Raw genomic sequence first — 24,406 nt, 5'->3', positions numbered from 1 at the left:
GTGTTCATTATTTTGTTTTGCCCAATCATATCTGGGTCTCTCCTGCTGTCAGACTCCAGCTGGGGCCTGGAAAACCGGCTCACGCAGCGGAAAATAACTGCTGAGATACAACCATTTCCTTACTCCTTTCTTTCTATAATGGTGGAAGAACCATCTTCCAACAACACCTATTATTGTCACAATACAGACACACACACACACACACACACACACACACACACACACACACACACACACACACACACACACACACACACACACACATGCACATGCACACAAGCATACACTCAAGCAAACAAACATACAAGCACACATACAACTTAGAACAGACATACACACAAATACGCACATACACACACACACAAACACACAGACACACACACAAACCTTATTACAAACATACACACACCTATGCACATACACACACACACAAACACACAGACACACACAAACCTTATCACAAACATACACACACCTATGCACATACACACACTTACGCACACACACAGACACCTACGCACACAAACACCACAGTGTGCATCCATACACACAATGAACACTTAAGGTACACTAAAGTACATAGAAGCATCCCACACCTACTCACTCAAGATTACCCCCTACCCACAATCCTCAATCTCCATCTCCCTGCTCAGAGCTATAAGATGCAGCGGTTGTCTCCGTGTGAGTAATTACGTTCGTCTAAAGTCAAGATGGGCTCAAACAGTGCCGGTTTGGGCGTCCCGGGGGGTGGGAGGGAAACCTCAAAAGCCTTCAGGAGATTTATGGCAGGATCCAGATCAATGATATCACAGCGATGCTTTCAGAATGTGCCTGAGCCTCGTCTCTATACAGTCATCAGCCGCCTAATTAAAGAACCATATTTCACCATTAAGTATTTATGCAATGGGCAGTTGTGCTCGTTCCACTGAAAGCCAATTATTAGTAATGGCGCTTAATTGATCACGTGTCGACGGCGAGCACCGACGACGGCTGCTGTGTTTGTCCCCAGTGGTTTTTTATTCCTTTTTTTAATTGCTGGATGAGGAGAAACAGGGCGTCGTCAATGAGAGGACAGTAGGATATGCTCCCCTTGAGATGGTGTGGGGTGGCAGTGCTGCCACTACCTTTAGCGGGCTGTCCTTCAGACATGCACGTGAGCCCAAACACATTGATTAATATGCTACGGAAGGGGATTAGCGCCATATGTGGTCATTTTTTTGGACTTCTGAGTTTAAAGTCAGAATTATGGGTAGACTACCGATAAGGAACCAAGGTCAGTGAGAGTCAATTTACGATATACAGGATGGGAACCACACGCTGACCTGTGGAAGATATGGTAGAGGATTACGGCCACAGGTGAAATTTTCTTTGAGGTCTGAGTTTAAAATCTGAATTCTGACTCTAAACTCAGAAAAAAAATTAGAAATCATGTGGCCCTAATCCTCTACCGTAATATTCTATAAATGAAAACCGTCATTTTTTTTCCTATTAACCTCTGTGAATGAGTAGTTTCACCTGAGGACCTCAGTTACGTACTGTCAGTGGTACAACGAAAAAAAGAGACTCTACGCTCCCTTCAATGTCACAAGTGAATAGCGATGGAATCTGAATGAAGGCCAATATATTCTGTTAAAAGTTTCAAATCACCCAGCACAAACTCATGTTTATTTATGTTCATTGAAAACATGAATATTCACTGTTTGTCTTTTATTTGGCTTTGGTTTTGTTTAATTTCATGCGGCTGTGCGTGGTGGCAAGATTCTTAGCCCATTACAGAGAGAGAGAGAGAGAGACAGAGAGAGAGAGAGAGAGAGAGAGAGAGAGAGAGAGAGAGTCGAATCAAGCAATAGAGGAAGAAAGAGAGAGAGAAATAAATGGAGAGGTAGAGAGAGCAAGAGAAAAATAGAGAGGAGATAGAGTGCGATAGAAACAGATAGAGAAATATTGAGAGGGAGGTATAGACAGTTTGAATAGAGAGAGAGCTAGATGAGTAAGTCCCTGGGCAAGTTCAGCCTTGAGGTAGAGAACTAAGGTAACTGCCCCAGTGCATGCTGGGATAGCAGGCCTTGGCCAAGATGGTAGCTGCATATCATTTTTTGATCACCACTACACCAAAATAAATACATATTTTAAGTATTTTTGGCACATTTCACCCTCATATTCCCTTGCTAGAATTTTTTTGTACCCCACAGATGCAAAAACAAAATTTTTCCAAATGTTACAGTTTTTGCCAATCGCTTGAACGCTATATACACATGCTTCCACCAAAGTAACAGAACTTGAAATTGTTGTTACTATACCTTAAACACATGTAACCATACCTTAAACAAAGCGCTGGACTTTAGCACTTTAGTTGCAATTGTGCAACACACTTGCTCCTTTCTGCAACACACGCTCCTGTACACTAGACACTATTTCATACATAAGACACTTAGTTCAAAAAATGAAATCTCAGTGGACCATTGGGAAAACACATCTATTCAAAATACAAAACACGTTGGCTAATTTAAAATAGTAAGATACAAACCTGAATACACTTAATTACAAAACTGAACACCTATCAGCCAGCTACAATAAGGCCAAAGGGCAATTATGCACGTCCTGGGGCAGCGCGGGGGAAATATATCATTGTGTGCCTCCATAAGCCTTTGAGGGAAACTGCACCATCATGCAAAAATAGATCCCTACAATACCCAACATATCATCACATTTCTAGATGCACTTCATGATGCAGCTGAACAGGACAGGTCAGAGCAGCCCAGGTTTGTTGTTTCCATCGGGCTGTCTTGGTCCGGAACTGGTACACCAACCATAAACAATTAGAAGTCGCATACTCGCCATTTCTAAATTCTATAGAAGGTTTTTTTTTGACTTGAAGATGGCGTGTATATGACCGCCAATGGTCATATACATGTAAGGTCAATCCATGGATGTATTCGGCACACAAGGCGAGGATCCGTAAGCCCACCCATGCACAATTACTGTGTTTTTCTGTGTTTACAGTACAGTAGTGTTTTTTGGTATATTTTTGTTTTATTTTTGCTTTAACTGAATTTACTGTAGTGTAAAGTACCGTACTGCAATGTCGAGTATTGAGTAATTGATTTTTTGGTTGTTGTGAAAACGTGCCTTCTTTGGAACTGAATAAAAACAGTGAATATGAAAGACTGCAGTGTTTAAAGCAAAGTAGACTAGTGTGTTGCTGCTGATCTAAAAGTGTATTCATATGATACGTGTGTATCATTTTGTCATCAGAGTGACATTTTGACAAAGGATTGTTAAGTTTCAATTCATCATAGATGTGAATGGTATATTTCTCAGTGTTGTGTCTTAATGTGTTCAAGCTTTTGCAAAATGTGTTCAAGCAATTGAAAAATACTGTCAAATTTTCTTCTGCAGTGTTGAGTAAATACAGCATAATAATAATAATATGATATCATTATATTAAGCCTCTGCTAATGTCTAATTCAATGAACAGTGACATTGGTAAACTCCTTATTATACAATTGGAACAATATCACATACACCCCCTCCCCCCCCCCCACACACACACACACAACCCCCAACACACACACATACATGCACATTATTTCTTAAGTATTGCTATTATTCAAACAAACATAATGCACTGAATGTTGTTCAAAGGGAATTCAATTGAAATTGTTGCTACAGTGGACAATCTTTGTCCCACATGGCACCATGCTGTTCCGCATCACAAGCTCACTACCCGATAAGCTCATTACTTGGGAAGCTAACTTGCAGTCTCTTTGCATCATCTATGTTTAAAGCAGTTCAAGCCCCGGGATAAAGTGTCGCCGTAGCCATGTCATTAACACCCCTCATGAAGATAGAGATATGAAGAGTTTAGTGGGGAATAAGGCAGGGTTTTTCTTTGCATCTGCACGTATTCCACCAACTGTTGAAAATGTGCTTTTTGTTGATAAATGGGTCTTTGGATTTGAGATTGTTTTAAAAAAGAATAATATGATCTATACATTATTCCATGTGTGTGTGTGTGTGTGTGTGTGTGTCGTGTATGCAATGTGGTGTGTGTGTCTGTGTGTATGTGTGTGTTTGTGGACATGTGCCTGTGTGTGTATGGTGTGTGTGTGTTTGTGTGTGTGTGTGGGTGTTTGTCTGTGTGTGGTGTGTGTGTGTCTGTGTGTGTGTGTGTGTGTGTGTTTGTGGGCATGTAAGTGTGTGTGCATGTGCGTGCACGTGTGTGGTGCCAAATAAATCTTCTACAGATACGTCTTGCCTAGGCGTGTTCATATCGATGGGGGAACGCATTGATTCTGGGTTTTACACAGCTGTCCTCACAATAGGAATTATGTCTGTGGGATTTCATCGGATTTCAGAGAGGGCTAATCTGTTGTTGGTCCTGGAAAATGTCAATCTGATCCTAAAGCCTCCGCAATTACACAAGCTCGCATTATTTGCATATCAAACAGGGCGGCCGTCCCTGCGGCTCTGGAGAGATGTAACTCTGGATGTATCGCATGTAAGTCCAGCATTTATTCACTCATTGACACATGTCCTGTGTCCAGACTGTGTAGGGACGCATCTCCTGGATGAACTGGGTAAACATGTGGTCGTTATGCCTTGGCTCTGCTGTTTGAGGAGGGTATTTCAGGATGATAGCTGAGCCATTCATACACTTTAAGTACTAGTACTGGTACTACTCACTAGTACTGGTACATTTGTATTTAAGTACAGGTACTTAAATACAATAAATTATATACTTTATAATATATAATTTATAATTTTTATACCGTTTGTTTTGTTTGCCCTGTTTGTTCTGTTTGTCCTTTTTTCAGCATTTACATTAGCAATATTTTTTTTGCATTATCACTTTGTATTTCTATTGGATTGTATCTTATCCTCTTTGTCCCACTGCTGCTGGCTGTTGTAACAAAGAAAATTCCCCTCGGGGGGATTGATAAAGTTTTTATCCATCTATCTATCATTAAAGTGTACCATGCTACAACCGCATCCCCCACCCACTACTCCGTCCTCCCACTGAGAGGAGAAGACCTGTGGTGGGAGTATACATGCTGAGGATGTGCAGTGGTCACGCCCTCCTTCTGTGAGTCTCCATCTAACCGGCCTGTCTAACTCACTTAAGCCTGAGCCAAGAAGCAGGCCATCCCGCCTTCCTATGACCTAACAGTCCATGGAGCCTATAGTTCCTTCTATTATGTATGTTCTCTCCCATCAGATCATAAACAGATAAATATAGCAGGGGTTTACTGGGATTCGCCGAAGCGAATGCTCTTATTTTGAAGGATTTAGTTGACTTGGATTTGCCCGGAACAGCCAGCATCGCTCTTAATTAGCAACAGTGGCTAGCAGGCTAATTGGTCAGCAATCCATCAAGTGTTCCAGACATTGTTCGGACAATGGCTCCAGTTAATCATATCATTCTCATAAGAAGATCATGTTAATTGCAATAACAACATCTCCATTCACTTGCATTGATTGCGGAACACAAACACACACACACACACACACACGCAAAAACACACACACACACACACACACACACACACACACACACACACACACACACACACACACACACACCCACACACACACACACACACACACACAATTGCATGGTGGAGAATACTCTTGACCTTAGCCCAGTTGGCAAATGAGAGTGGGAGAGTCTGATATACATTGTGGGTCATATTTGGTAGAGAGAGCTTTCTTTTGTCAATGTCCATACAGCCCTAGTCAGGAAAATACCAGAACACCATTCTGTCATTAATGTGGTGTGACAGGGTGAAGCTGTGACACACTGAAGTTGTGAAATGGTGACTCATTTCTGCATTAGCACCATCAAAGAAAAACAGTTTGTTAGTTCTGAGCTTCAGCTGTCACAACGTGTCAGAAACTGCTTTTTTTATAGACAAAATTAAATATTCACTGATTAATCATGGAAGACATGACTTATGGTTGGTTTATTAGGTCACTTAATGAAAACATTAAAAAATGCTTAAATTTGTAATGTTTCTATTAAATAGTAAGGCGTCGATTTTATTCAGCAAAAAAAAACATACTCTTTATTTCGAATTGAAGCTTTAATACTGCTTTTGCTATATGTTTTACATAATTATACAAGCTAATAAGATTTTAATCAGATCTTGCCCTAAGTCCAGTTCAACATTAATATCATTGTACTTATCAATAACAAATTCCAATACAGCAGCCAATGAAAGAAGAAGTTACCAATTAAGAAATATCCACAACCAAGTTTCCATATAGGAATTATTTGTGTTCATAAATCACAACAGCAATATATGGTGTGTGAGTCTGTGTGTGTGTGTGTGCATGTGCAAGGTTGGTGTGTTGTAATACATTCCCCAAATGCCGGTTTGTTTTGGGAACCCACACAGCGTATGGAGTGCAGGATTAATTTGCATAGACAAACAACACTCAGCTGCGAGGAAGTATATGAGGAGATAATGACCGCTAAGTTCCACTAGTCCTTTAAACGTAAATACACTTTTTCAGTAAATACATCCATCTTCTGCATGCACTTATTTTCTTGTAATATTGGGCAGCAGAAAAGCCTCCAAGAGTAAGGCATGGATTAAAACGTCTTCCCTTACAAGTACTTTGTGCCACTTGTTTTTATGCAAATATTCACACACACACACGCACGCACGCACGCACACACACACACACACACACACACACACACACACATACACACACACACACACACACACAAATTACACATACTACACATGCTACACCCTGGCTGCATGCAGATAGGGGTAGTAATGGACCGTTTTGTGACCGTTAATTACTCAAATTAGCGATTACAGCATTGTAATCAATTCATAAACGGCGTTGTATCACATCTTTCCTTGAAAGGCCTAACAAAGGTACGATACAACTCTATTTCCAGAGGTGAATGTGTGGGTTTGTCTTTCTGTTGCCTGTTAAAGTAACAGAGCTAAGGTTTGTTTGTAGAGTCCCCCTCAGATCATAAACTTGAAGACTATTATTTGACTTTGTTCATGAATGAATCACATAAATTGCCCTCTAGTCATTCTAAAAAAGGCTAGCTTTATTCTAACTGCCCTACAAAAGGTTAACATACGCGAGGCACACAAAAAGTAATTATACATAACTTCTATAAAATAAACAAATAGAGTTGAGTTATTGACATCAAACCTCTTATAGCTTCATAGATTAGAAAATATATAAATGATGTAGGTTTCCTTGCCAAATATACCATAACATTTTGAATTTTGCTAGGTGGATTTTAATCTATTAACTATTATTTTAACATCTAACGTGTGATTCCAAAGCATCACTCTTATTAATGTAGTACCCGCAATGAATTAATCTTTTTTGGATTGATTTCTTTTAAATGAACCGATACCAAAACCTGAATGGATTGTTACTAGGTGGGCTACCTTCTGATGGGGGCTCCCGCATTTTTGCTGGTGCTCATAACTTTTTGAAGATTGGCAGAACCAGTGTAGCTGAATAAAGAAGTTAATTTCGCCTGCTTCACGCCATAATACCTCAAATTATGATGCTAGATAGACCCGGTAAGGCCATCATTTCATGCTGATGTGGTGAAAATGGTCCCTTTTCCATCACAGCTTCCCTCCCAATCTCAGACGGCCCCTGGCCCCGGAGGGCTCTAACCCAGCATCAACAACAGTGATTTCTGATGTCGGATGAGGTTTTTTTCTTTCTCGTGACGTACCGCCGGGGCTTGGCTGAGGCAAGTGAAACCTTTCAAATTCCAAGAGGTCTCCACCAACCCTGTAATCATTCCCTCATACACCACAACCTTCAGCCAGGGAGAAATGAGTCCCCAGCCAGGTGTGGTCCCCCAAAGGTTTCTCCACTTTGTGTAAAAAAAAGAGCCATGATTCTGGTGCTAATTACAGCCCCGCACTTCTGGGGGAGTCTGGAGACCGTCGGAGGGTGTGTGGGCATCAACAACGGTGACATTCACCAAATGACTGTGTGTGTGTGTGTGTGTGTGTGTGTGTGTGTGTGTGTGTGTGTGCGTGTGTGTGTGTGTGTGTGTGTGTGTGTGTGTGTGTGTGTGTGTGTGCTGCCCCTCAGCAACAATTGGTTGCCTTGGGCCATCAATCTACTCCGTTTTTTTGTTGTGGCAACATGGCATGTCATGCAGGGATCACTTTCTTGGTTTGTCTGGAATGAAAGTCTGTGGTAAAAATCACAGGAAGTGATTGCTGGACCACTGGGTTAAGCTGTAGGAAGCAATGGTTAAAAGCAGTGTTTTTCCCAACCACCTTTCATCTTTTGTACGGTGCTGTAGTACTGAGAACTGAAAAGAATAGAACCTAAAATCTGAGCAGTGTAGTTGAAGTGCCCCTTCATACACACCGGGCCACACATGCTTTCCCTGGGACTAACATTCAACTATTATCATTTAGAGGCATTATTATTATGTTTGCAGTGTGTTTTAAATGGAAGAGGCTCAGGGGTCTTATTCTACTCCTGCTCTTAAATCAGCATATACTTCTATTTAACTAATTAGTAAAATAGTCGTATTTTACATTGTTAAAAGCATTACAAATTAAAAACCAAATATTTACGAGGACCCCCTGGAACCATGGTGGGATCCACTGGTGAAGAGCCTCCATGGGTCAGAGATGAATGTGTTTAGGAGTATGTGGCTGTTTGTTTGTGAGACGAGAGTAAAGCTCTTAAAAAGCTAGCCATGGGCCTCATTAGGTAAATAATTTAATCAACCGGTGGGGAAAGAAACATAATAATCCAAACAACCTGCTTATGGGCTTTGTAGGTTTTATCATTCATTATTTTTGTATTAATTTAAATAGATCCATTGTAAGGAACACGTGTCGTTTGGTTATATTAATTTGTATGATTATAAGAGCAAGATCTGTAATTATTGAGTCCTTTGAGCCTGTTCTCCTCGTGAGTAGTGGTTTAAATATGACTTTCCATTTGCATAGCGGTTCAATGTGAACATAAGGTTAACCATGAGATAATACGAGTCCCTAATGCATGTCCCCAGACCCCTTACTACCCAGGTAATTGTTCTGCTTTTGTGTTTTGGTTAGACTCTTAAATTAACCTCCTATTCTTAGACCTAAATCAACTCGTGCATTAGCTGGAGGGTTTTGTGTGTGGTAGTGTGTGTGTGTGTGTGTGTGTGTGTGTGTGTGTGTGTGTGTGTGTGTGTGTGTGTATGTGTGTGTGTGTGTGTGTGTGTGTGTGTGTGTGTGTGTGTGTGTGTGTGCGTGTGTGTCTGTGTGTGTGGGTGTGTCAGTGTGTGTGTTGGGGCATTGGTCTGAAAACCACACCAAGGTCACAGATTGGACGACAAGGGCAAACACAGGAAAGCGTCGATACAGGGGAGGAAACTGAATGCGTCTGAACCAGAGCAAACACGCACATGCATGCGTACGTACAAACTCACACACACTGTGACACACACACACACACACACAGTCACACAAACAGTCACACACACACAAACACACACACACACACACACTCACACACACAAACACACACAAACACTGACAAACACACACACACACACACACACACAATGTCACACATAGACACACACACACACACAGATGCCTACCTGCAGTGTCGATGCACTCCTGCTCTGGTCTCGATGATGGAGCACTCCCCGTCGTTCAGACAGAAGGCCAGGTCCTTGTCCTCTACGCACGGCTTGAACACTTCTGAGCGCAGGCTGGGCAGGGTCGGGTCCACGGCTACACCAGAGAGAGAGAGAGAGAGAGAGCTTTTCATTAGGGTCGAACACTAAAACACACACGAGTTATACAACTTATACCTGGTAATTAGGGGAATCCAGCCTGGGAAGTAATAGGGGAACTCAAAGCAAGATGGACAGCATTGGCTCAGATGAACAGACCGGCAAGGAAGACATCTTGAGGGCTAGTCGCTCAGACAATGAAAAAGGGCCCCCTTTATGTATTGAATGTGTGTTTATGGGCTGTGCGCCTTACCTTATTGGAAATGAAGAGAGAAATATAGCCTAGGACCACAGTTTGGAATCAAACCTGAGTGTGAGTGTTAAATGTGGTCATTGTCTGTCTTAACGCATAGGAAGCAAAGGCATGAAAGCGCTAAAGCAGGATCTACGGTCTTTATTCAGCCGGTGGGCCACAAAAGGAACAGGGCAGGGCATTACGACGTTCAATCAAACCTAATAATGACAGATCCTCCACTAGGAAGAGGCAAACACTAGGAACACACAATAGAGGAAGAGCTCAGCTGCAAGCTGAACTATTGAGCTGAAATACCTCCAGAGTACATCGAAGACTTATTTAGTCTGAGCTTCTCCTGAGAAGCATTCCCAAGGCGAAACCACTCGGCTGAGAGGTTGTTCACATAATCCACCCACGGGGGCAGCCAATCACACTCATTACACTGAATCAGGGTGGGACCGGCCTCCACCACCTGCAGCCAAGCCTTCCCATTGGCTCCAGATTGTGTCCGTTTACCTTTAATCAGAGCCATGGAAAGATGCAGATGCTCAATAGATGGCCAAAAAGATTGATGCTTTACGTGGTTCTTGTTGCTTCATGAAAGGTCATTGCAAAGAGCTGCAATTTGCGCATCACTTTGCTTATTTAACACAAAAGAGGGATATTTTCTAACAAGTAAACAGAATGCAAATTTTTTTGGAGTATTGCAAACAGACCTGCTTGCGAGTAGAATTTTACATTCTATAAGTATGGAATAATGATATCACTGGCTAAAATGAGACGATAAGATTGAAGTGTTGGAGAGTTAGCCAACATTGTGCTGCTTCAGCATCAAGTAGTCAGAATAGTCACCTGTATTTAAAGAATAAAGAAGTAAATCCACCAAGACAGAGCCATATAGGCTCAAAGGCTCTGAATCCAACAACAACAGCCATGCGTATCAAACTCAATGTTCAATGTGTTGCCATGGAAAGCCTCTTGTGGGAAGTCTATTAAATGTACGACCTCCAGTGACAAAGCATTCCACCTACTACAAAAAACAGCACATCATCTCAAGGTTCAAAAGGTTCGGCCTAAATTGAGGTGTATTAATCAATGCACATAACCGAGAACCGGAGTAGATATCAAATTGTACCCAATTTGCTCAGTCTCTGGTAAGCTGGTCTGGTCTATTACAGGAGGATAAAGGGTGACACAGGGGTTTTAGAATAGGCTAAGTCCTACAAGGCTGTGAGGTAACGCTATACGACTTAAACAATTACACACCTCATTTAAGGAAACATGACTAGAATAGCATGAGTAGAATAAGTCATTTACAAGAGTAGTGGTATTAATGTCATAAGAGAAGTAGTTTCACTTCATCCCTCTCACGGCTGAGCTGACTCAATTACTAAAGAAGCGGCTGTATAACACAAAGAACAGAAATAGGCATTTATATGGCAAAAATAGCACAGAACGCTATTCCCATATTAATATACAATTAACATAACAAAAGAGAAGGAAACCCTATAGATAGACATGTACTGACCTAACCATTACTACAATTGGAAATCAAGCATAATAACTAAATTAACATAAATCACTTGTGTTATGACCGCTGTGATTTGTAAAGGGAATCTCCTATGTAAGTAAAGCCAAACGTATGCAGTAGAGATCTATTCTATGTCATTATATTCTAATACAACATTGCTCCAAATTTGGATGAAAATTAATGTTAAATTCAGATGGATTTTAGGCTGTCAGGGACGTTGAATCTGATTGCGATGCACACGACAGGACATGGCCGCGACCTACACAAGGTAATTGTGTTTGTTTTTTAGGCACAAGCGTTCAGTAACTCAGAGTTGTAATTCCTAATCTGTAAGCACAATAAGCAACGCACGTATTGGCCCTATGATTGAAGCTTTCATAAACACAAACATCAATAGTGCTTCAATGTCTCGGTCTCTGCTCATTGATCCATCGCGTCCTTGGACTCAGCCACAACCACGCCTTGATTCTATCATGTCTGGCTGTCCTTCATGGGGCCGCACCATGCGCTCAGAGAATAGAGGCAGGACATATTGCTTCCCTTTTTGAAGAGAAGGTTTAAAATAGTCTATGCTAGTGAGCAGAGGCAATCGAAACCGTCACAAAAGACTATCATGACAAACAGCATGAGGTAACGACATGATGATTTTCAATAGATGCCTTGTTATTGGGTCAGAGCGAGGGGTAGGCACAGCACTCGATCTCCTCGTCCATCCAACATGCAGACATTTCCAACAGTGTGGTTTATTTGTCATCATCTCTCCCATCCATAAAAACAGCCATGCATCTCACAATAGTGTGTAATAGCTTGAAACTCTTCGTCATTGTTCTATTCACATCGTCGTAAAAACGACGATGTGATTGACACCGGTAGGTATCATGTTATCAAGGCTGTAACAGGGTCCATTCCTTCACACCACCTAGGTGGCGGCCACGCTCCACCTAGGTGACTCTAACCGGGATCCTCCGGGACATAGGGTGGGGGTGTTGAAAGGCGGTTTATTGTATGGTTAGAGTCCGGAGGCGTTGGCGGACGTGGCCATGGCAGGGACGTCTGGACAGGCTGGCAGAGGCCTGACAGCTGGGCGGCGATGCTAGCCGGGCCTGGGTTGCTGCAGTGGGCTGGATGCCTGGGCGGGCTAGCGGCAGACGGTTGCCTGTGCCGGTCGTGTGCTGCCTCCCCGTTAGGGATGGGACAAAATAGCAATACGGCGATATATCCTGGCCCTTCTTTGTTTGATACGAGAATCGATACACTGGTGCCAAATATTGATATAATATTTTTATATTTTTAAAAGATATATGCATATATTTTTAAGAATTTTTTAAGAATTTATTTTGCATTTTTATGCTTCATTCCTGAAGAGTGTTACAGTAAATATTGCCCCAAATACCGATATTTAAATTAAAAAAATAAAGCACATAAACGAAGGAAACTTGAACGGAAGTTTGCTAACCAAAGATTAGCAACTGAAAAACTCGGACCATGAATAATGACCAGCACTTTCCAGCACTTTACCTTTTCAGTCATTTTGTATTCATCGTTGGACATATATCGTGATGTATTGTTATAGGATTGACTAACAATATATTGATTATTGCAGAATCGCTGTAACGGGTTATTGTCGGTATCGAGGTATTGTGTATTGTGTATTGTGTATCGTATTGTGTACGTGAGTTACCCTGTGATTCCCACCCCTGGGGAAAGGCCCGGTGTTGGGTAGCAGCTGTCTATCGCTGCTGCTGGGGGCCAGTGCGTCCTCAGACAGCCCTTCTTGGTCCACAGCGCTTTGGAGAGGCCCCACATTGGGCAGCAGTGTAACAAGGTCCTTTGCTACATGCCACCTAGGTGGCTGCCTCACTCCACCTAGATGACTTTTAGTGGGCTCCTCTAGAGACAATGACCCAGGGTGGTGGAGTTGATAGCCGGTTTATTGTACAGTTTACAGGTAATGATACATGGGATGGTGCTCCATGCTGCCATGCAGGAGATCTCTCCCTGAGTGTGTGGAGATGGCTTGTCTAACCTGTTGCACACTGATTACTCAATGGACAGGTAAGGTAAGGTAAGTTAAAATCTTCTAACTCTGACTGTGACACAATGTCAATTATATTGCAAACTGAATTAAAACTAGATAATAAGTAGCCTGAATATCAACAGCACTGCTGTTTTAACGGGGCTCTGCTGCATGTAGTTCCCAATGTTTGGAGCTATTGAGGGTCTCAATGATCGTCCATTGCTCTGAAATAATTGGCTTGATGGCATGAACGAGAATGACACAACTCTCTCTCTCTATGGCTCTGCTATTTTCCACCCCTGTATCTTCAAACCACAGCTGTAGATATGATGTTTTTATTACTATGACCATTAGCCAGTAGCCTGAAATCCGCTCTGTCTACTCCACTACTGTGGATTTACTGGCTAGATTATGCTTAATACTGTTAAGCTTGTTCGTTCACATTTCAGTCTCAGTTATTTTGGTGGATCTAAATTCCCTGAACCCGTTGCACTTCAAGAGTGGGTTCTTTTTGTGTGGCTCTTTCCTGTGGTTTGTTCCTTTACCCAATAACACTTTAGAAGTTGTCCTTTCCTGTGTATGAGTGCACATAGGGTTACGGATTGTCAAAATCTTTCAAATGTGGCGCTTTGAGGTTGCCACTGTGATAAAGGATAATAAGAAAGAGAGAACCTCTTTTACTATTTATGCCAATTGACTTGAAAAACGGCAGGGGGAGCATAAGGGAGCCTAACATGGGGCGATGAGCTAGCCAAGGGTAGTGCACAAACACTGAACAGTTTAACTTCAGTAGCTGTGGTACATTATGAAATAAAGACACACATTTCGAGAGGGAAAAGTATTTCAGTGCGGAGGTTTGTGACTTAATCCTCTTGTCCAACAGGAAACACTCTAAAAGCTTGGGCGGAGAGAGGAAGGGTCCGTCAGATGAAGGCTAATGGAGCGGAGTGTGCAACGAGCTCGGAGAGCTGAGAGGAACATGAAACACGATACACTCGACAGGCTAAGGGCCACCCCAATAATTAGTGTTTATTTTCCTATTTGCTCTTTGTTGTGTGTGCTTTTCTTTCTTAAGGCGGAATAAACACCTATACTTGCTTCTTTTTAGGTCTCCATCTATTGCCGCCCGTGACCCTATGATAATGAAGCACTCCATAATCTTGTTATGGATGTATTTTCCCTTTGGACTGCCAATCAAGAGGTTGGTGCCTCTACCAAACCACCGCAATTAACTTGTTAGCCCCTCCTACACCAGCCTATTACCGCCTGGGAGTTTGTATCCCAAAAAGATGCCTTGTTGGCGGAGGGAAGTGTTTGACAGTTTGATTCTCCTCTGTGCCTGACACGATCAGCAAGGAGCAAAAGCTTTACTGTTGGTGTTAGATTTGTCTCCTGCCGTTGTCTATACATATGCAGTGGCGGTGGGTCAATAGAGGGCGCTAGGGCGTCGCCCCTCCCTGAAATATTCACTTGAATATATCTGCCAACTATTAATCAACTATTATCAATACAAAATAAATCAACAAAAATACATAGCGTTTATCCTTGTTTAATTGTGCGATATACTTGTCACTGCCAGCAACCATTTAAATGCGTCTGAACGTCAATGATTTGGGCTAGGCTAGTTATTGGTCATTCGAAATAAAGCCCTCCCCCAAGTGAGGGGCGCCGGCCACGTTGAAGTCAATGTAAGCTCGCTAACCTTTTGCTGTCTATAAAGCAGAGACAGCTTTTCATTGGCGCAATTTTTGTTATCACGACATGATTGGACAATTCAGCGAATCAATCAAATAGGCTACCTCCCTCAGCAGCATTCACGCAACACAACTACATGTAGAGAAGAGATAGATCGCTAACTAGCAGAGAGTTTAGCACTTTCCACCAGAGATGGGACAAGTCCCAAGCAAGTCCCAAGTCTTAGCAGTCAAGTCCGAGTCGAGTCCCAAGTCAAGACAGGGAAAGGCAAGTCGAGTCCAAGTCAAAGTCACACCAAAGCCAAGTCGAGTCCAAGTCAAAGTCCCAAACTTTTTCAAGTCTTGAACAAGTCACCATGTATTTTTACTTAATAATGTCATTATTAGGCTATTGATCATAATTTCAACATATCACTCTAATGTACAGTCATTTCTTATCAATACAGTTATAATTTGTTCATTGTTTCTGTCTTCAAATGTGTTATGATATGCGCATGCGCTGAAATCGTATGTTTTTAAAAGTAGCCCAATAGGGTGGGAAAACCGCCCAATCTGGCAACACTGCCTGAACGTCCTCAAAACGTAGGCCAATAGTTCGGTAAAAAACGCCCAATCTGGCAACACTGCTGAACGTCCTCACCTCCAGCGTCAACGTAAATCAATGAGACCAACTGAAACGAAGCCAATACGAAACTTAAACTGTGATTCTGAAGAAAGCATAAATTGTATCGAAATTCAGTTTAGATATTATTGAAGATACGAGTGTGTAGATTTGTTATATTTTTTGAACGAAGGTAAATGGTTGAACAATGATTTACTTACGATGTCGTAAGTGTCAGAGGCTGGCCAGACGGCTTCAATGGGACCAACTCAAAACGCAGCTGTTATGAAACTTAAACTGTTATTCTGAATAAAGTATAAACGATATCGAAATTTCGTTTTGATATTATTGAAGTGTAGATTTGTCTTCGCTCGCTGTTTTTTTTTCATCTTCACGGAAGTGAATGCGTCTTGGGTGTCTAGCCCTCTAGGCGGGAAATAGGTTAGATATCTAAAACAATAAATGTTTATGACTCAAGACATGTCGAGTCATTACAAGTCAAAGAGGCAAAGTCCGAATCAAGTCTCAAGTCAATAGCAGTCAAGTCTAAGTCGAGTCGCAAGTCATGCGTAATTTTGTCAAGTCGAATCTGAAGTCATCAAAATCATGACTCGAGTCCAAGTCATGTGACTCGAGTCCACATCTCTGCTTTCCACCCTTTTCAGTGGAGGAATTGGACTCCCCAAGCAATGTTATACTTAAAAGGAGCAAGTAAGTTACAGATTAATTTAGTGTTTCGGCCTGTGGCATATAAACTAAATGAAGCATCTGCCCCATATTTCTAACTGCATTTGAAGTTGACATTGAGACTCACAATAATGGACGGTATAGGACAGTGATCATGATTTGTCTCAATATCAGAATAACAACAATGGGTCAAATAGCAATGGCTGGTGGAATGGCTATAAAGAAGGTCTGTATATGCAGTGTAAGCTTGTCCAGGCCCTGCAAGTCAGGATGTAGGACATGAATCTGAATGAATAGTAGGTAAATAGGTAGTGGCCATCCCAAAAATGGACCAGAGTATAGGAAATCCAATATATTAAATTCCATTTTTTTTTATGGTGGGGGGGGGGGGGGGGGGGACCCAGACCCCCTGTCTTTCACTGTGCCCCACCAACATTTTTGATCACCAGCCGCCACTGTACATATGTACACATTTATGTTGATATATTCTACTGAAGTGCACACAAAGCTTGTGTGATGATTTTCATTATAGATAGCTAGCTGAGATGGCTGTTTTTTATTTGGTGATAACTAATGATGTGTTACTCAATCCTCGGGCGCCAGACCTCCGAGTCGAAAGTCAAAGATCTCCCAGCTTTCTTGCGGCATTTCTCAGAGGCATGCCCCCTTTTTGTCTTCATCTTTCGGAATTCTGAGAGTACACCGAGAGCAGTGATGACGCTCTCAACAAAATGGCTGCGCCCGTGAAGAGATTTATTTTCTTTGTATTTGTACCACGTTGGTCATTTTAATGTCGATTTTAAATACTTTTACACACTTGATTACATTGCTACTTTATTCCGGTCACCAATTTATGGTCTTGCTGTGCGTGCAATACAATGTAAAGTTGTGTTGTTTGTTTTCGGGCTGGTTTGCTAAAGAGGCTAATGTAGCTAACAATAAACAACGACTAGCCAATTTCATGACACAATCACAAAGACGAACAGGAATGCTATAAATGCTCCGAGAGTGGAAATTACGTCAAAAGTGCAACTCGGAAGGCTGGCGTCCAAGGATTCAGGAACACACCATCACTCTGCGTGTTTGTTCGTTGCATTGCTTAGGTTGGACTAGGGTATTCATGTTGTTCCAGAGCTGGAATTGTCAAAGGTAACTTTTGCAGTACTATAGGGGACACAAGCTAGCTGTGTTTTTTTAATGTATTTTTTGTTGTGTTGTGTTTGTTTAAATGAGATTCCAATCAGGAATCAATGCGTGTTTAAGGCAACACTCCAGGAAACTCTGATCCAAATAAAAATGCTCTTTCATAAATTAATAACCATCATATTAAGCCCCATAGGTTATTTACAAAAGATATGGTCCCTATTGAGTATTTGGCAGAGAAAAAAAAATATATATATTTCTGCCTCTGTCACTGCACATCAAAAAACGAAACACACACACACATACACATACACACACTCACACTCATGCTCATACTCATACTCATACTCACACAAACACTAACACACACGCACACGCACACACACACTCACACTCACAATTGGAGCAGTTCGACTTCCTGGGATTGTGACAAATAAGGACACGAGAGAGATCAGACTTTCAAAACAAACCACAGTCGGAATACCCCCCCCCTCCCAGCCAACCTCTTAAAGTCCCCGGCATGGAATCTAGTTCAACTCAGGCCTTGATCTGAATCTCTTGCGGGTTCTTGTGTTTTCACTTGTTTCGTTTTTTCCATTACTGCTACTGTTAAAATCAGGATACATTGCAGATACAGACAAGGGAGGGAGATGAAGAGACACAGAGAGAGGGGTGGAGGGGAGAGAGCCAGAGAGAGAGGTGGAGGGGAGAGAGACAGAGAGAGAGATGGAGGGGAGAGAGACAGAGAGAGAGATGGAGGGGAGAGAGGTGGAGGGGAAAGAGACAGAGAGCGAGGTGGAGGGGAGAGAGACAGAGAGAGATGGAGGGGAGAGAGACAGAGAGAGATGGAGGGGAGAGAGGTGGAGGGGAAAGAGACAGAGAGAGAGGTGGAGGGGAGAGAGAGAGAGACAGAGAGAGATGGAGGGGAGAGAGACAGAGAGAGAGGTGGAGGGGAAAGAGACAGAGAGAGAGGTGGAGGGGAGAGAGACAGAGAGGGAGAGAGACAGAGAGAGAGATGGAGGGGAGAGAGACAGAGAGAGGTGGAGGGGAAAGAGACAGAGAGAGAGGTGGAGGGGAGAGAGACAGAGAGAGGGAGAGAGACAGAGAGAGAGATGGAGGGGGGAGAGAGAGAGAGATGGAGGGGAGGGAGAGGTCAGTATGAAAGTATGAAACGTTAAATACAAAATATATTTATACATATCAGATATTTGAATATTAAATACTCAATATATAAAAAGTAAAATGTTGGATATTATAACAATTCCAATATCTCCTATGAACATATAAAATAAAGATATAAGTAAGTATTCACTGTGTATGGCGGGTCATTCCCTTAAACATGTTCTTTTACCCTGTGTTCTGCAGGACGGAGCATGCCCTCATGTCTGCCCTTATCACGGCCGGGATCTCTTAGGACGGGGTACTAAACACCCCGCATGTTGTTGCCTGAAGGCTGCGGGGTGAAGCGGTTGAACATGTGATCGACCAGACCCGCTAATTGTTTCATCAACGTGTTCGCAGTTCGTTCGAAACATGTTGGAACGCCGTGCGCGTCCCCCCTCCAACGTTTTCGCGGCAATTTCAGGTAGGGGAGTGGCCGCCATGAGCTCGTTCTCTCAGCCGTTTGGCGTGGGGCAGTCTAGCTGCTTAAGTTCATATTCAACAAGACCGAGTGATGTGAGCTGCAGCTGATCGTGTGTTTAAACCCACCGTGCTCAGAGCGCCCAATCTAGTGCCGTGTTCAACCGCGAAATAATCACTGAGCATCACTACTCTTTACATGGCTATTTCACCCTCGTTGGTTCTGGCATACAGACCATCGGTTTATGTCTATACATATATTTGCTAGATTGAATAAATTATTTTATATTTTTGTTACTCCACAATCAATTATTAATGTCATGTTGTGTTGGCAGTCAGTGCATAACGATCCGTACCCCCCCCCCGGATAGAAGGGGGGGGAAGAGAGGGGGAGAGATGGGAGATAGAGAGACAGAATGAGAGGAAGAAACAGGAGAGATAGAGCGAGTGTGACAGAGAGGGAGATTGGAGGGGGGAGAGCGAGAGAGAGGGAGAGATGGGAGATAGAGAGAACGAATGAGAGGGAGAAACAGGAGAGATAGAGCGAGTGCGACAGAGAGGGAGAGAGAGAGGGTGATAGAGAGATAGAAGGGGATGGAGAGAGATGCAGAGATAGAAACAGAGAGAGGCTAGGTTATTTCGCTATCTGGTCCTTCTAACATGGGCAACATGTCCGCTACGCAGCTTTGCTCTGCTGCAATGCAGCTGCTTTAGGAAACACCAGGCTCATTCTGCGTAGCAAGCATGTGTAAATGCACGCAAAAACACACACATGTACAAACACACACAGCAACACGTGCGTGGCAGGCTGTGTCGTATGACCATGCACAATACATTTTCACAAATAAACACACGTCTACATTCGTACACCTATATATCTACATTCAATAATTGCCCATTTGGGATACGGTACAATCTTGTTCAAAGAAATATCCACACACACACACACACACACACACACACACACACGCACACACACAACCAGGATCAGTATCAACACGCAGCTGTTGGCAGTCACCATCTCCAACTGCTACTTTCTGGCGGCCAATGGCAAGAGACAGAATAATAAGAGCGAGGTAATCCCCTGTTGGGCCGACGCCGTGGTCCTGTTTGGTGTCGATGGCGTTCTGCGGGCGCCAGTCGGTGAATCTTGCCGTCTGGAGCCAGGCTCAGGGGAAGATTAGACAACAGGAACAGGAAGTCCTGTCCTGCCCAAAGTTAAAAGCGCAGCTCTGAAACTTTGCTGAACACCAAGACGCTGTTTTGTTTTCATCTTTGACCGCGAAATACACTGATCATATTTAAAAAGAACAAATTCAAAGAAATGAATGCCAAACTAATAAGAAAACAAATTCTTTTTTCGTACATGACCTGATTTTCATGTGTTTTTTTCCCCACGACTTATTCTCTCAGGTTAAACTTTACAGTTGTTTTTGTGTTGTTCCAGAGTCAGCTGACCCTGAGGATTTGGTTTGCATATGAAACAAGTCCTTCTTCTAAAAGCCACTCTCAATCTGCAGGCTTTTCAAAAGAGACACACTGTATGTTGCCTTCGTGTGTTATTAATTTGCACAGGATCCCACAACGTTGGTATTCAAAAGGTTATCTATTCCGAGACGCCACTTCAAGAATAGAAAATAGAACACGGTGGAGCTCTCCCAGTGGCATAGATACATAATAATATGTAATGTCCCAGTGTTTAGATGGGTCCTGCACCACCATATACACCTGTCCCTTACAGCAAGAACCATTTAGTTTTAGATTACATCATTCAACCTTTAGACCCAGGGATATCCTATGGGTTATTGTCTTATATTAGATTATTACTATTGACTGTTACTTTATTATATTATATTACAACTTAGCTACTAAACTATCTTAACTCTATTCAAATTAGAGAACCACAACCGCTAAATTAAGGATACACTGAAGACTTAACAAATTATAAATTAATGCAGTGGAAAAAGATTGTCTGATCCGATGCATCAGAAACACATTTTCCTTCCCAAACAGCCGCTCTTACTTTGAAAGAGCACCAGACCTTTATCTACCTACAGCATGTCCTCCTCATGGGGGCTCCGGGAAGGTTGGTTTGAGGCTACAACTTCACGTGTCAAGTCTTCAAAGCGTTTGCTATTGCTGTTTGACTGACTACGTAGAAACCGTTGGCACCGTGAAACGACTTTGAGCCGCAATCACGCGTAACGGGGCCGCTTATTTAGCGGCCGTGAATTCCCCATGTGTCACTGTGATTGGCACATCAAAGATTGCGATAGACGTACAAAGCCATTTTTGACGCTGTTTTTCTCTGTATTAGGTTTTTATCTGTGTAAACAAGCCATTCGCACAATGAGACCCAACTTCAAAATAAAAGGCGTTGGCAAATTCCAATTAAGGTTGCGGCGGGTGGCGTTCTCGACTGCAGTGTGACCAGAGTGTCAACGTGAGCATGGTTTTAACAGTCTCTACCCTCTCTTCTCCCCTCCCTCCCCTTCTCTCCCTCCTTTCATGGCCCCTTTCTTATATGCTTTTCCTTCCCTAGCTCCTCCCCCTATCTCTGTCTCCGACTACACCTTTCCTGGAGAGAGATTATTTCTTCTTAATCCCCTTCTAATCAAAGGCTTCAGAAAGAGGGTGCGTGTGAGAGATGTTGATGTGTGTGTGTGTGTGTTATACAATTATCTTACTATTCATATATCCTTATATGCGGATTTTAACACAGTCCTACAATTGGAATTAATAAGAGTAATGGCATACAAGTTATTAGTTAGTCATTGTATTACTTTCTAATCATTTAGTTAGAAGTAGTCACCTTTCGTCCTCCAAAGCATCTTTAGACTGCTCACATTCAAATATGACCAAAATTAAAATTGTGATAATCGGTTCCTGCATGCAATTCAAACCACCATCTACCATGAAATCGTTTCGGCAATAGAACCATGCACACACACACACACACACACACACACACACACACACACACACACACACACAAATACAAAAGCACACACACACACACACACACACACACACACACATCCACCCCACATGGCTTCCTCAGCCTGTAATCCACTTGGATAATATGAACCCATCGTGATGAAGTCTCACACGTCAGCTACTTCAGGGTGAGCGACATAACAGCTGGATGCCTCGCTGTGTGTGTATATATATATAGAGAAAGTCTTATTTATGCCCTTTGGGTGGGGGGGGGGGGATATGGGATAGGTCTGTGGAGAGGAAATCCAAGGGGACAATGCCATGTTCACGTTTCATGCGTCCAAGGTAGATTTTGTTTCTGTCGTCTTGGCTTCCTTTAGCACTTTCACGCTGCTCCACGCGTTTAGTCATAATTACGCCTTAAGAGGACCGAGGCGAAGTGACTTCCTTCGCAGGCCACTTGTTAAGTGTCCTACTTGGCTGTCACCACCCCGGGGAGAAGCCTGACACTGAAAGCTTTTATGTATTTATGCTATGGTTGGTGGGCGTGACCTCTGAAACCTCGGGGTCCTGTTGATGTGGAACATATTTAAAAAACTGCCATGTTGAGTGTGCATGTTAAGACACACACGGACACACACACACACACACACACACACACATGCGCTAGAGTGAACACACACCAGAAACACGGCTTTCCCCTTAAAAACAAACACATATATTCTGGCACACTTACTTGCAGTAACATATGGATGTTACTGCAAATGTTACCGAGCAAACGTACCCACAGAAACGCACGCACACACACACACACACACACACCTTCAGAAATATATGGTAGAATACACAGAAACCCATGCTGACACACCCAAAAGCATCTAAGAGGAGAGCACACAAGACTAAAAAGTATAGCAACACGCACAAACGCACACACACTGGCCTGGAAGGGCATGGCAGTGCACAGAAACACACACACACACACACACACACATGCTTACACACGCACACGCGCGCCTTAGCTCTGTTCTAATGCCCTCATTAGTGCCTGTAGAGGCCCGTTCTCCCCAGGAGAGGGCTGTGTTTACTGGAGCTAACATCAAAGGAGCTAGCTAGACCCAGCAACGCACGGCCAGCATCACCGGGAGGGGGAGGTAGGGGGGGGTGTCCTGGGAGAGAAGGCTGAATTCTCTGTTCCCCATCATGCACCATTCCCTTTTAGCAAACAGTCGTTGGTATTCTGAGCGGGGTTGGTGCCTCGCGGAGGGCGGGATGTGAGCAGCAAACTGAGCGCTCACCGCCCCAAACCCCCAGAGCTGCTGGGAAAACTGAAACCCTGTAGAAGACGTCGGACGACCGTACGACCCACATAACACACCACCAACCGGTTCGTACAGGGCCGGTCACCGGGGAGAGCATCTCCCAAAGAATCTCATCAATTAAAAACTTTAGTGGGAATAGAAAAACATTTTATCCGCATTAGCGTAGTGCGGAGCCGGCCAGAGCTATTGAGGTCACCAGAGGGGAAAAGATAATAACATGAATCCAGACTTAATGATGAGGTGCAGGAAACTAATGGCTACTGAACTGTTATTATTATTATCATGGTGATGTCATAGGTCAAAGGTCACCATGTGGGTTTGAAGATCAAACAGCCCATTTGCATGCAGCCCACGGGGCCAGCAGCCCAGGTTAATTTGCGGAACATTGGTAACATGGACGACGTCTTGCAGTACATGCAACGGCTCTCTCCATAGGAGAAGTCATTTCTTACGAATACACCTTCCTTATGGACTTTATGAACTTGAAAGCACAGGTCAGTGAAGGCACAGAGCAAAGAGGGAGAGGAAATGTGGCAAGAAAGAAGGAATGGAGCCATGTAGCAAAGGACTAGCGGTGGTAACCGACCCGGAGTCCCCGGAGTTGCCACCACAAGTCATGCCACCAGAACCACAGGGTTAGCGCTAGGGATGGCACCACACCTAGATAGGGCGATAGATCGTCGCCCTATCTAGGTGTAATATTAATTTTTATTTGTATATATTGCATTTTTATGCTTCATTCATGAAGAATTAGAAGGAATATATTGCCCAAAATATGCTCGTGGTGGCGCTCACACATGAATGAAGGAAACTTGAACTGAAGTTAACTAACCAAACACGAGGACGATGAATAAAGACCGAAATCCAGCAATCCTGTCATTTTGTATTCATTGTTAGACATATATCT

General features: G+C 43.0%; 1 protein-coding gene across 1 annotated transcript in view; it reads right to left on the bottom strand.

The window, feature by feature from the left end:
* The window catches only part of nrg3b (neuregulin 3b), a gene marked incomplete at both ends in the record, with an annotated part of 198,380 nt that overhangs the window by 69,682 nt on the left and 104,292 nt on the right, over positions 1–24,406 (bottom strand). Inside the window, one exon of the mRNA XM_079757309.1 lies at positions 9,617–9,752. Coding sequence (XP_079613435.1) covers positions 9,617–9,752 — 136 coding nt within the window. The remainder of the gene's footprint in view (positions 1–9,616; positions 9,753–24,406) is intronic.

The sequence above is a fragment of the Pollachius pollachius genome (assembly GCF_949987615.1).
Source record: "Pollachius pollachius genome assembly, chromosome: 19".
Lineage (NCBI taxonomy): Eukaryota > Metazoa > Chordata > Actinopteri > Gadiformes > Gadidae > Pollachius > Pollachius pollachius.
The sequence above is the reverse complement of the archived record's forward strand: the minus strand, read 5'-3'. Positions and strand labels throughout refer to the sequence as shown.